We start from the raw sequence: 15,082 nt of genomic DNA, 5'->3' as shown, positions 1-15,082 counted from the left end.
AGTTGTTGTCAATCTTCAAATAATCCAAATGTGATTAGACAATGTGTTCCTGTTTCAGTTATTTAGGGGGGGTTTCCGCCAGCCTCATGTTCATCTTGAGTACCTATAGAGTAGTATTGCATCCTTCATATCTCCGAAGAGCCTTTAGTTTTATCATATTCATAAAAGACAGATACACTGTACAGATTCTTTCCGAAAATAGCCGAAACACCCACCTTTGACACACACACACACACACACACACACACACACACACACACTCACACATCGCTTTATCACATTATTTTCTCTCACAGCCTGCGGTTTCAACTCATGACTGGGAACAAACAAACACACTTGCAGAACTTCATTGCTGTTCCATAAAAACAAATGGCATCCTTTCCTTAACGCTGGGTTATTTGGGAAGCTGAACAAGGTTATCTTTCCCTCACAACCAGAAACACACTTCTTTTGTGACATTGTTGATTTTGAACCAGATTGAAGCTCGTTGACGGGTGCATGTGTTCATCCGGGAGAAGTGCTCATACAAGGAATTCCACCCAATTTGACATCATACATGGCCATACTTGAAAAAAACTTTCCAAAACTTGTTTGAAATTTAGTGTATTTGGAACAGAAATACTCCTTCATACATCCAACTCATTTTTTTGAAATGTTGGCCATGTTTAGCATGAGAATCCAACTTTTTAACTGTAAATAAGTCAGAATGCATGAAATGGCATTATACAACCCCCCCCCCCCCCCAACCACCACCACCACCCCTCTTTATAGGAACTAACCTTAAGTTGACCTTTTAAGGCCAAGAAATATCCGGTAGACAAGCCAAAGCTGCATAAAGAAATGTCTTGTAGTGGACTTTTCCACTTTGGGTAAGAATAGTTATTGCCTTAGTAATTACAGTAACCCTGTTCCTGGCCTTTTCAGTGGTTGATTTCTGAACACTGGATTTGTTAAGTGAATGTCTCCCAGCAGTCTATTCTTTCTGACACAACAGTGATCATCTCCTGCATGACTATCATATCTCTGTAGTGCATTTAACATTGCCATGATCATCATTACTTCCCATTAGAGGTAGAATTTAAAGGTTTAAGGGAGATAAATGTCTTTTTGTCATCTCTGTAGATAATGTATTCCATAAAATTGGATGTAACTGTATTTTATATGGCAGTGTTAGGTATAAGTGACCTCTGAATGTATTGCATATTTATTATAGCGAGTAATATCCTGGAGAATAAAAGGCTTAAAGGGAATTCACAACTAGCAAGATTGGCTTTTAATAAAACTTGGCTGTCTCTGCATTAGAAATGTGGAAAATTGACTAGAGAAAGCAGAGAATCATGGCATTCTCTGTTGTTCCGACAAAAATGCGGAAAAGCCCTGGAAGTGTGGAAAGTCTGCAGTTTTCATCATTCAGCAGACTTTCACTGACAAATTAAAGGGTGATATCTTGGTGCAGGGAAAATGGCGAAAGAGTACATTGTTCATTTACATATGCTACGGAAAATAAACAAACATCCTTAAAATGATATTTCTTCTGCAGTAAAATACTTTCAATCAGCTAGACTTACTTGCACACAGTACACACTCATTTTTTATGATGTACTGAAAACTCAGTTTGTTGATGCCTTATTTATTTGTATATTTTGACTAAACATTCTGTGTTTTCTCCAGTGTGTTTGAGTACAAACTTCTCTGGTTTGTTATAAGTGCAGTTGTCCAAGTTCTTAATATATTTTTTACACATGCACACGTCTAAAATAGCCTTCAAGAAACGTGTTTTTGCCTTTTTTTGCCATACTGAATGCATTTATATGGAGTGAAATGTTCTTAGTTGCAGTCAGTGGGTGTTAAGCCTGTCCTTATGTGAACCCCTGTAATTCCTTTACTCTGAGAGTCTGCTAACATACTCATAGACAGTCATATTGGTGGTTTGGGTGGATGGATTTGGTCAGTACAGCGAAGGTAAGAAGGAATAGGTTGGCGCGAGATGGAGGGTGTTTTTTTCGGTATGGATAGACGAGCCTGCCAGCTGGGCATCTGAATGCACATGGCGAAGAGGAGAGAGGGCAAAAGCAAGCAAATGATGCATAGAGACTGAGATGAAGTGAAGGTTCATGTGAAGGTCATGTGCATATTTTATCTGATGAATGAATGCCTCATGATGGCTCAGCATATGTTTTTGGCATTAGTGTGCAACATTCCCTCAACATACAGAACAATACAGGGCCTTCTCCTTTAAGGAAGATGTTTAGAAGTAAATAAAGAGTATACAAACAACTCTTTAGGCAACAAATGCAACCATTTACATGAATGCATTAGTGAGTGTTTTGCCTCTGTTAAGGATGGAGTCATGTATTTGGCTCGTTCCTCTGCTGTCTGTGCAAAAAGGTTGGAGCACAGTAGCAATTAGCTCACCCACTATGAGGCTAATTTGAGCCTGTGGCTTGTCTCTTTTAGACGTTAAATAAGACAAATGCTTTGAAATAGTGGAGACAACGGGCACTTCAATTGTGCTTTAGTGCTACTTTGACACATTGATTAAATGTGTGCTGTTTTTGTGACCTGACTGAAATTCCTTTTGATTGGAAGGAATTGATTGTGTTATTTTATAGGCATGGAGTAATGGCTGCTGAAAATTCAGCTTTGCTATAAATTGAAAACAATTGTAATAATAATTTACAATTACTTTGCTTTAAAATTGTAATAACATTTCACAATGTTACTGTTTTACTGCATTTACCATCAAATAAATGCAGCCTTGGTGAGCATAAGAGATTTAAATAAAACATAAAACAAATGAAGACATTTTAAAAAATAGTATTATTCCAAACTTTTGACTGGTAGTGTGAGTGTGTGTATCTACTATAGTGAAGCAGTTTTGTGAAAACGATTATGCTAAAATAATACTGGTAAAAATGAGCATCATGTCAATCACAGTGTCAATGAAGCTTTCCATGACTTTCAGAATAGTCCATCTATGCACCACTAGCTTACACGAGACACATGTACTGCAACATTGCACATCCATAACTTGCTGGTCTGTTTGAATTTGCACAGATTTGTGAGCTAGCAAAGCGGATGTCCTTGGCAGTTGTGCTGAATCACAGCAATAACTGCTTCTTCTCTGTCAACGACTGTTTTTTGAGAAACATCACACAAGCAGCGCTTCACTGCGTCTTTTGCTTGTCCTTGGCAGTATTAGTAAGGGCGCTGTGTTAAAAGTGCTTAATGGCCCAGTTTGCTGAGGTGCTGTCCGGATGGAACCAGACCCTCCGACTGCCAGAGCCATTATGTCATCGGCAGCCAATAGGCAATGCACTCTCAGACTCTGGCAACAGCAGTGTGGTTTTCCATTAGGACTGATAACAGAGATGCAGAGAGTACAACAGATAGCCACGTGCAAGGGAAAAGAAAGATGTGACCTTGAGGAAGAGGGGAGAAAGCTAAAAGATAGGGGATGAGGACAGAATGAGGGAGTGATGGGAAAGGAACGAGACAGTGTACGGACAGCTGAGAGGACAGATACAGATTTTTTTCTTTTTCAAAGGCAGGATGTAGGGAATTTAATGAATGCTAAGTCACCCTTCAAAGTTATTATTGTTAGTATATGATATTGCCATAGCTCACACTCTATAATTGGAGTTATTCCATGGTGGACATCAAAATGCTATACATTTTTAGAAAAATTATCATGAAATACCATTTTATAATGTTTATTTGTTGGAGTATACAGCTTATGTCATGGCGAGACCTGATAACCAAGAGAGTTTACTGAATAATACTAACTCAATACTAGCCTGGATGCCAGCTGAACTTAGCCCCGCCCACAACATTTGAGGTCGGGAAGTTCGGTCTGGACTTGATCCGTTGTGGAGCAACTATGCTCGAACCATAGCTGTTTGGGACCAATCAAATTGTCAGGTGGGGGGCTTTATACGATGATGGACAGATGATCTACAGTAACGTAATCATCCACGTCACCAAAGAGCAATTCGATTTGTTTGCTGTATTGTCGAGCTCTAATCCTAAACAGATAACTTGTTTGTATATGCATTCACCTTTACTATTTCTCTCAGAAATGATGATCGTGTTGGTAAGTACTCCGTGTATCCTTAAATTATTTTTACAACATCGTTTACACTCATCTCCTTTTACTTCTTCCAGCGTGCGTGCAGTTTTTCTGTTGACATCTATGCGTCGCTCAACACGTCACTTACTCCGTTGCTCTGATTGGTTGTCGGTCTATCCAATTGAGTGCAGAGGCATTTTCTTTCCTGGTTCGGTTGAAACACGCCCCATAATCACAGCCCAATGGAGCAGTTTCAGACTCATATTCTGACTAGAATCTAAGTTTGATGACGTCATGCTAACGCAATACAGCATTGAGTATAAGGACTAAACCTCCAACTCATGACATATGGAAAACAATATGTTCACAAGCAATAGATCAAACTTATAAATGATGAAAATAAATGTGTTAAGGCCCGTTCACAGCAAGAATAAGTGTAAAGATGCGTGTAACAATAACTATATTAGTATCCACACCAATAATAATGCAATAACACGCATTATAATTCTGTTTATTATAAGTATGCACTGCAGTTATGTTGTCTGCTGCTTTAAACAGTGATGGATCATGAAAACGAGGATCGTTACGTGACATTTTCTGATTATGTTAACGCAGCATTTTTGTATCTGAGGGCTGATTGGTTAGTGTTAGACAGCATACAGTGCAGACGGCGCAATAAAGTGAATCTATGGATTTGAAAGCATGCATTTATGAATTATTTTGATCATGAAAATACAGTTAAAGATAGGGAATGCTTTTCTCCGAGTGGATAGCTTGAAAGCATGAGATCCCACCCTCCCTTCAGAGCGTCTCCAAAGCCACGCCTTCTTCAAGTCACATGACACAGCAAAGTTTGAAAAGCGTCACGAGACGTGAGATGGCGTTAAACTACCTCATGTCTCAAAACACATAACAATGAACATAAACAACTTAAAGAGCTCTGACCGGTACCACCTGACTACTGCAGATTCATTTCGGCGTTGTCAATTAAATGCATACATTCGCATACATTCGGTTACATTACAGGTTTCTATCCCTTCCGAATTACAGTATTGGCGTGATTGCAGCATAAGCTCATTGTTTTGGTTCAGGAGGAACTTTAAAAAGTGGCTGCTGTTTCAGTTGGTGCTTGGTGACTGACGTCTACATGGCATGAAACGTGCAGTTGAAGTTTGATGTCTATGTGAGTGCAGAATTATGAAAATACATATATTGACAGGATGGATGAACATTTTATGATGTTTTATTAAAAAAGTTCAGGAGGAACACATTCAAATTGCCTATGCAATCAGTACAAGAAGGGGCCTATGTATAGATATACACAGCCGACTCACCTATGTTCCTCAACAGTTTTCTGCATCCCAGTTTTTCTGCATACCACCCCGTCTCCTCACACTAACCTGGTGTCCGCCATGATGGACACTCCCCGCCAGCTCGTTTTTAGGTCAGTAGGCTATTCAAAAGTTGACAAAAATGCCCATCCCCGATTTAAACGATTATTAAAACTCTATGGTTATTGCTATCATTATAGTTATCATCCTTGTGTGAATGGGCCTTTAATATGTACACATGGTGCATTATTGACCTTCATGACCATAGGAATGGTATTTATGAACTTGGATTGTTCATAAAAATGAAAATTTATAATTTACGCACCGTCATGTCATGGGGTCCAAGCAACATCAGAACCTTTTGACTTTTATTGTGTGGACCAAAAAAAAAACTTTTTTCAAAATATCTTCTTTTGTGCTCCACGGAACAATGAAAGTCATACAGGGTGTACAGCATGAGTAAATGATGACAGAATTTTCAGTCTCTTTAAAAGGGTTCGTTCACCCAAAAATGTCTCCAGTGGTTTAAGCTCAATTTTATAAAGCGTCGCAAGAGCTTTGTGCAAAACAAATTCATTTACCACTTAATTTACTAAATGATCTCCAACATGTGTTCACGCTACAATGTCTTCTCTCGCTTCGACACAGCACATAGGTGCCGTGGTGCTCTCGTGAAACTGCGTTGGAGATTAATTTTTGTTAATAAAGTGTTATATTGTGTATTTTTTTTTGTGCAAACAAAGCATTCAGGTCGCTTCATAGAACTGAAGTTAAATCACTGGAGTCACATGGATTACTTTTATGATATCTTTACTACCTGTCTGTGGAAATAAAATGTATGGATTGTGATACTGACCTTGTGTTTGCCATGTGAATAGCCCCGATGCTAACATTGCGTTAAAAATTTAATAAACAAACAAACAAACTACATATTTGGGGCTTGAAAGTGGTAGTTGCGTAGGCTGTCAATGGAGGGACAGAAAGCTCTCAGATTTCATTAAAAAGATCTTCATTTGTGTTCCGAAGATGAACCAAAGTCTTATGGGTTTGGAATGACATGCAAGGTGAACTAACCCCTTACATATTAGTAGCCTGACCTATTTAGCTTCAAGATATAGACACATATTGAATACAAAGGAGTACTTTTAAGGGTACTGTCCCAGTGACAAGGTAAATGTGCAGCTTTTGCTGACGGTGTAGATAATTTTTTTGTTTGTGTTTGTGGCAGCATAAGGTTGTTTTAATGTGTGTGCATATTACTGTTGTTGGCTATGTGGGCAGTGCAAACAAAGCGGCCAGAGTTGTTTTAACACAGGAAACCACAGACATTGAGAGTCTTGGTGACTGAGCAGAGGACCAGAGCAGGTGTGAGGGGCTCAGTGCAGGAGGAAACTGGCTACAGACTGGCTATATCTGTTTGCATGCATGGGTTTATGGGTTTGACCTTTTGATGCAAACATACAGTAAATGATGCAGATGCAGCTCTCGGCCATTCAGCAGACCTCTTTCTCTCGCTGTCAAGCAGGGAGTAAATGAGGTCAGTCTTTTTTTTTTTTTTTCAAAGAAGATTCTCATCTATATTACAGCAGCACAGGGTGAAATCAGACCAACCAAATGCTTCGATGTATCTTTATCTGCAAGTTACTTGCAAACTATCAAAGTAAAAGGTTTTGTTGAGAGTGAAGAAGAGATGTGAGATAAGAGTTTCAGTGCCTTTTGTCTTGAGATGAGAGGTTTGATGGAGATGTTTTGCTCAACACTGCCTTGGTCTGTCAGCTCTAGCCAGCAAAAACTAGACCGTTTGGTAATTCATGATGGTCTATGATCTTTTTAGCACACTAGAGCAAGGAACATGTCTCCTCCACTAAGTCACCCATGGATAATATGATGTGATGACACACACACACACACACACACACTTTCTGTCTCTCACATACAGACAATCTGTCACATGGAGTGGCCATTACCTAGCACAAAAAAACTGTGCAGCTGTGAGCACAGGATGTATATCAGATGCATAGTGAAGTGAATACGACAAAGACATTTCCATGTCCCCACATACAGTTTCTGTCAAAAATAGGAGAGAAAAAGAAAAAGGGCTTTTCTCAGAAACAAACTGGTATGATTGTTTACTACACACTACTGTGTTTTTGTATTGTATATCTCAGTCTGGCTGGAAACAGGTGTTAAGAGCTTAATGTGAGCTTCTGAAACTGTGAGTCTCGCTTTCAACAGAAGTGAAAACAACCGGTTTATTATGACTATATGAATAACCGCAGTCTATTCTGTCACAGGTAGTCCCGTTTTCAGCCTCATCATGCAGAAATTAATGTCACAGACACTGCAGTTAGCCATTGGTTCATTCTTCTTGTTGATTTGCACTTGACTTAGCAACCACAGCTCAGTCTCACTTGATGGAAGTTGGTGTTTAGCATTGACACGACCCTCTGACCATATAGTTTGTCTCATGAGGAACTGAAAATTACTGTATGCCATTGTCATTCGATGATATATTTGAGTGTGTGACTTTTATAGCTGTGGTAATGATCAATGAACTTCTTTTCACACAGAAGAACTGACCTTTCCCTCAGCAAACATAAAGTGCATTTTGCGTGTTGATTGTTGTCCATGGAACACACAATCACACACATTCACAACTTTAAAATGTTCTATTTCTATTTCATTTCTTTTTAAGGATTTCAGAAGATTCAGATGAGGGACATTAGCAAAATTTGTTTCGACCCTGCTAACAAATACAGTTGCAGATACAAATACAGTTGCAGTAAACAGATACAGTTGCAAGAAAAAGTATGTGAACCGCTTGCAGAATCTGTGAAAATTTTAATTATTTTTTAATTTAGTACTGTCCTATTTAGATAGATATTTTACTTTAAAAATGTTTTGTCATATAGTCCACAAGGCTGGATTTATTAAAATAACCCCGTTCAAACGTTTATGAACCATTGATTCTCAATACTGTGTGTCGTTACCTGGGTGATCCATGGCTGTTTTTGTGTTTTGTGATGGTTGTTCTTGAGTCCATTGTTTGTCCTGAGCAGTTAAACTGCCCAATGTTCTTCAGAAATATCCTTCAGATTTTGAGAATCAATGGTTCATAAACTTTTGAATGGGTCATTTTAATAAATTTGGCTATTTTTTTTGTCTTGTGGACTATATATAAACTTTTTTATGTAAAATATCTTATTCAGGACAGCACTAAATAAAAAATAACACCTTTTTTATGATTCAGATTCTGCATGCGGTTAACATACTTTTTCTTGTAACTGTATATTATAGGAACGTTTTTCAAATGTTCTATTTCGGATGTGTGAACAGTGATTTAAAATGTTGTAAAAACATGAAAATTTCCAGTTTCCTTAATGAGTGGAACATTATTTTAAGGTTAGCATAATGTTCCTTCAACATTCTTTTAACTTATTTTTTATCAATATTCTAGGAGTGTTGAGTTGTAACATTGCATGAAAGAAAAGCATGACCAGTTTGGTTAATATAACGTTATAAAAAGGTTAGTATGAGGTCCCTGAAATGTTCTTAAACTGCATTTTTATTAACATTCCAGGGACATTGGACACTTTTGTAATGTCTACTTTAAATTTTATCTTTCATCAGACTTTTTTTATTTTTTATTTTAGATATTTCAGCTAGGCCTGTCGCGATTGGTCGATACAATCGACTGCGTCGACGCTGTTAATTAGTCGACGTCAATATTTTTAGTCGACTGGTTAAGGGTACGATATTAAATTGTATTAGTACCGGTACTTTAAAAATGACAGCACTCTAAGAGCAGTATTTCTTCATTTGCGTCGATGTGTGACAGCAGGAGTGAGGACGTGTGTGAGCCCTGCTTCCACCGTTCACTAAACATTGGAAGCAGAACAGTCAATTATATACACGCAACTCAGGAAAAAGAAACCATCAGAAGTGCGGCGCGGCCGGGACGTGCTCGCCTGCGCTGCCGGACTCTGACCTGAGGCGCCCGCTACCGCGCAGGCGCGCACACGCCCTTCACTCAGACAGATCGCGACGCCAGTATCGCGGATTATTGGGTTTGAAATGTAAAAAAGATGTAAAAATACATGTCCTGGCTAGTATTCGGGTAAACGCAGTCGGATATGTCTTTAGTGAACGTATATCGGGTGTTACATTGAATTTGGTCCGTGCAGCTCTTAAAGGGCCGGACCTAATATTCTGTGTGAAGCAGGGCAGGGCAGGAACATGACGGCCAAGTGAGTTTTTAGGGGGTTTTAACCCTAAAACAATGATAAAACAATGAATAGTAAGTTCTGTCACATTATTCAATTACTTTTCCTGTTTTTTTGCCATGGTATCAATTCAGTATCAGTATTGAGGTATTTTAGTTTGGTATTGTATCGAAGTCATAACTTTGGTATCGTGACAACACTATTCTATATAAAAAGTACCTTTTTACATTTTTACTCTTTTAGTTTTACATTTTGTCAAGGGCTTGTTTACATTTATACTTTTTTATAGTACACTACTGAAGGCCAGCATTGCAAGTTAAATTAAATGTTTTTAAGTAAAATTGTTGAAAATTATTGTGATAAATTAGTCGATAGATTAATCGATATCAAAATAGTCGTTAGTGGCAGCCCTAATTTCAGCCTGTTTTTACATCTCATGTTTTGTTATCTTCACAGAGGAGGAAAGGAAAGTCAGAGCCAATGATAGAGAGTACAATGAGAAGTTCCAGTATGCTGTAAGTCACACGTTCAACCTGTACAGCTTAAATATGACTTAAGTGTACCTTTATCTTCTACCTATCCCACCCCCTTCATCTCTTTCCCTGTCTGCAGAACAACTGCATCATGACCTCAAAGTACAACATCATCACCTTCCTACCAGTCAACCTGTTCGAGCAGTTCCAGGAAGTTGCTAATACTTACTTCCTGTTTCTTCTCATACTACAGGTATATACTCCAAGTAAATGTTTATTATGATTGCTGATTATGTGCAGATAAATCAGTGAGGTCATTTTCAAAGGTCTATTCATGGCTGTGACTATGACAATATATTCCTCTAGACCTAAAGGCACATGGACACCCATTAACACTCATCTTCTCACTAATCACTATTGCTAGATGTGCGTTAAGTCTGTTAAAAATGCCTAAAAATAATTGTGTGTATGTTTTTGTCTCAGTTGATTCCCCAGATTTCCTCATTGTCCTGGTTCACCACCATTGTGCCTTTAGTGCTGGTGCTGAGCATCACTGCAGTCAAAGATGCCACCGATGACTATGTGAGTCTCACACACACGCATACTGTAACTTACTGTAACTGCCAAACTCCCCTCCTCAAATATTGTAACGCTCATAACATAACCTTAAACAACCACAACTACCAGACGGAAAAACAGTCAGACGCACACATTTCACACACATCTCTGTTTCTCTCACAGTTTCGTCACAAGAGTGACAAACAGGTGAATAACCGTCAGTCTCAGGTCCTCATCGGTGGCATGTGAGTCTTATATTAATATACACACTTCCTTTTACATTGTGTTTACAAGAAAATCTACTAAGATTTTCTTGTAAATGTGTCTGAGCTGTTGCGCACATGGTAGTTAATGTTCACAACATAAAAAAGTTTGTATTTTATATTGTAATTTTTAAATTAATATAACGTTTATTCACAAAAATACTATGTATATACACTGATCAGGCATAACATTATGACCACTGGACCCTAATATTGTGTTGGTCCCCTTTTGCTGCCAAAACAGCCCTGACCCATAGAGGCATGGACTCCACTAGACCCCTAAAGGTGTGCTGTGGTATCTGGCACCAAAATATTAGCAGTAGATCCTTTAAGTTCTGTAATTTGCGAGGTGGGGCCTCCATGGATCTGACTTGTTTGTTCAGCACATTCCACAGATGTTCGATTGGATTGAGATCTGGGGAATCTGGAGGCCAAGTCAACACCTCAAACTTGTTGTTGTGCTCCTCAAACCATTCCTGACCCATTTTTGCATTGTGTCCTGCTGAAAGAGGCCACAGCCACCTGGGCATACGGTTTCCATGAAAGGGTGTACATAGTCTGCAACAATGCTTAGGTATGTGGTATGTGTCAAAGTAACATCAACATGGATGGCAGGACCCAGGGTTTCCCAGCAGAACATTGCCCAAAGCATCACACTGCCTACGCCGGCTTGCCTTCTTCCCATAGTGCATCCTGGTACCATGTGTTCCCCAGGTAAGCAACATTCACGTGATGTACAAGAAAACGTGAATCATCAAACCAGGCCACCTTCTTTCATTTCTCCATGGTCCAGTTCTGATACTCACGTGCCCACTGTTGGCGCTTTCAACGGTGGCTATGCAGCCCCATGCGCAACAAACTGCGATGCACTGTGTATTCTGACACCTTTCTATCAGAACCAGCATTAACTTCTTGAGAAATTTGATCTACAGTAGCTCGTCTGTTTGATCGGACCGCACGGGCCAGCCTTCGCTCCCCACTTGCATCAGTAAGCTTTGGCCGCCCATGACCCTGTCGCCTGTTCACCACTGTTCCTTCCTTGGACCACTTTTGGTAGATACTGACCCCTGCAGACCGGAGACACCACACAAGAGATGCTCTGATCCAGTCGTCTAGCCATGACAATTTGGCTCTTGTCAAACTCGCTCAAATCCTTACGCTTGCCATTTTTCCTGCTTCTAACACATGGGGCCCTATCTTGCACCCAGCGCAATTGACTTTGTACACCGACGCATGTGTCATTCCTATTTTGCACCCGCGCAAAGCGCGCTTTTCCCTCCACAGAAGCACGTCGCTAAACTAGTGAATGAACTTGCGCTACCTGGGCGGTTCAGCGCAAAAAAGGAGGCGTGTTCCGGCGCAAACAATCCCTGGTGCTATTTTGCTGTTCCATTAAACAATTGCGCCACTGACCAGAAAAAACCTAGTCTAAAGTCAGTGGCGCGTTGCGCGTTGTTCATTATGCTATTTTAAGGGCGCATGCTTGACCATAATGTATAGCGTGCACAACGCGCATACACTTTGCTCATGTAATCTACACAGATGCAACAGTTATTTTTGCAAATCATAAATTGTTACACTAAAAAAATATTAACACATGAGATGACGGAAATCATTGTGGTGTGCCACGAAGATGTGAAAAAATAGGCATAAATCTAGCTTACAAATGATTCAGGCTAATTGTAATAATTAAGGATAAGACCTGTTTGCCCAATAGTGGCAAGACATATATGTATTTAAGGACATCTGACAAATTGGTTTGTCCGTCAAGAACCAGGAAAAAAAAATCGACTGAAAAACTGAAAAAACTGAAAGACTGAAAAAAAAAAAGACTGTGAAATCACCTTTACCATAATGTACAACATTACAACTTCACTTCTCTGTCTTTCACTGCTCTTACTAGCACATCAGTCTCCTCGGCTGTGAACCGCTCCTGGTGTGCGCCTGGTAAATACGCCATAATAATAGCAATCCATAATGGAACTTGCGCACCTGCTTTTAAAGGGAATGTTGGATGACGCTCGGATTGGTTTATTCACGTTACGCCCAAACCACACCTATGAATAATGAAGCTACTTCAGACCAACCCATTTTAGATTTGCGCCGGGCGCAAGAGCCATTTATCCCGCCGGGAAAATAGCAACAGCGCCGAGACCCGCCCACAAAGTTACTTGCGCTTCACGCTTTGACACTTGCGTTTCAGATCGTTAAAATAGGGCCCATCATCTTTTAGGACAAAATGTTCACTTGCTGCCTAATATATCCCACCCACTAACAGGTGCCGTGATGAAGAGATAATCAGTGTTATTCACTTCACCTCATAATGTTATGCCTGATCGGTGTATGTGTATATATAAAAATGATGTTATAATAACATTACAACAATTATATAGCATTTTTCCAACAATCACAAAGCACTTTTTTCACTTTCTCAGTCTTCAGAAGGAGAAATGGTTGAATGTCAGAGTGGGTGACATCATCAAACTGGAGAACAATCAGTTTGTGGCAGTGAGTTTTCCTCATTAGTCCTTCATGACAATAATTAATTAAACATGGTTCATTAAAATAAAAAGACACTTTACTAGCTCAGCAGTCCCAGATGCATGTCTGATGTATGCACTTGCTCTTGAATACTGCACTGTGATATTGATCCAGTAGCCAAGGCCTGATTTGCTGATTATTCCCCTGGTTATGTAACTCTGTCTACCTGGGATACATGTCAGCTTGGATCTCTTGTTAATATGCTAATTTCAGTTTTGATCTCACTGTATGCCAGTGTTATTTTAGTATTATTTATATACTATTGTAGTTGTTATTTATATTTTTAATGGGCTTTTATTTGTATACTTCTACAAAGTTTTAATTGTATCTAGTTTTTTCTTTATTAGTTTATTTATTTTTTATTTTCTTTCCAGTTAGTAGTTTTAGTTTTTCAATTTCAACTAAATGGAAATTAGAAATGTTGCCTTGGCTACTAGATGGAATAATTGGATTTGGAATTTTTTAAATAGTTTTAGCTAACTATAATAACCCTACTGTATACTGTTTATGTGTTGCAGGCTGATCTGCTCCTGTTGTCTAGCAGTGAACCACATAGCCTCTGTTACATTGAAACTGCAGAACTGGATGGGTAATCCTGCGCTTATTTCTTGAATTTGTCCTGTTGATTTCATGATTTCATATTTCCAGTGCGGCTCAATACAAAAAAATTTCTTTGTTAATGTTTTCAATTATCTTGCCACAGCGAGACGAACATGAAGGTGCGCCAGTCTCTGTCTGTTACCTCAGAGCTAGGAAATCCTAATAACCTGGCCCAGTTTGATGGTATGTCATTTGGTATGTGCTCAGGCTAAATGTGAGAGTTAGTGAGAGTGGAAATGGGAAAGAATTGGTACGAGAAATAGAGAGAGAGAGAGAGAGAGAGAGAGAGAGAGAGAGAGAGAGAGAGAGAGATGAGCAATCCTCTGAACTGATAAATGAGAGAATATGTCTGTACTGTATGTTTCAGATTTGCAGAAGTACATGGAACAAGAATAGAAAGGCAATAAAAGGAATTGCATATTTTCAGAGGGGTCATTCCAGTATGAACTGCACTCACTGATTTATTTGCATGTACTGCCTGTGTTGTTTTAGCACAGATTTACTAAAGGAATTATGCAAATCAGGTAACAGCACAAACCAATCCAAAAGAAATTTGTGCTGAATGGTTCAAGCTTGATTGTGACAGATGCAGCAGACTGCAGGGATCGGGCAAACTTTACTATATAGCACCAATGCACCATCATTTGATGAACAGCTACCATGAAAAAAAAAGTATAATAAAATAAAATAAATTATAAATGTGCTAAAAATGCTAAAGTGCCACAGTGGTTTTCCCTCGCTGTGAGTTAGTGTACTGGAAAAAGAGAGAGAGTCAAAGTGTGAAGAAAGCAGTGAATGTGGTGGACAGATTCTCAGCACCATTTCTTTAACAGCCATCACAGTTTTCTGCTACACACACACTCACACACACATTCACGCCATCAAGAGTGTGTCAGCACAGACCACCCACGCTTCCTGTTTTTAAAGAACAAAAAAATGTAAAGCTCACAATGCCCAAGGCCCAGGATGCTGAACAGTTGGTCATGACACATATTACATAAAATGGTACTGTTTCAATGTGTAC

The 15,082-nt window shown here is 39.2% G+C and overlaps 1 protein-coding gene across 3 annotated transcripts in view; it reads left to right on the top strand.

Moving 5' to 3' along the window:
- The window catches only part of atp8b2 (ATPase phospholipid transporting 8B2), a 64,743-nt gene that overhangs the window by 13,025 nt on the left and 36,636 nt on the right, over nt 1-15,082 (top strand). For all 3 annotated transcript variants that reach the window (XM_079836882.1, XM_079836880.1, XM_079836881.1), the window contains 7 exons: nt 10,080-10,138; nt 10,236-10,349; nt 10,580-10,678; nt 10,838-10,899; nt 13,353-13,425; nt 13,977-14,047; nt 14,162-14,241. In XM_079836882.1, the coding sequence (XP_079693008.1) occupies nt 10,080-10,138; nt 10,236-10,349; nt 10,580-10,678; nt 10,838-10,899; nt 13,353-13,425; nt 13,977-14,047; nt 14,162-14,241 (558 nt within the window). The remainder of the gene's footprint in view (nt 1-10,079; nt 10,139-10,235; nt 10,350-10,579; nt 10,679-10,837; nt 10,900-13,352; nt 13,426-13,976; nt 14,048-14,161; nt 14,242-15,082) is intronic.

The sequence above is a fragment of the Gobio gobio genome, assembly GCF_949357685.1.
Source record: "Gobio gobio genome assembly, chromosome: 15".
NCBI classification, from domain to species: Eukaryota; Metazoa; Chordata; class Actinopteri; order Cypriniformes; family Gobionidae; genus Gobio; species Gobio gobio.
The sequence above is the reverse complement of the archived record's forward strand: the minus strand, read 5'-3'. Positions and strand labels throughout refer to the sequence as shown.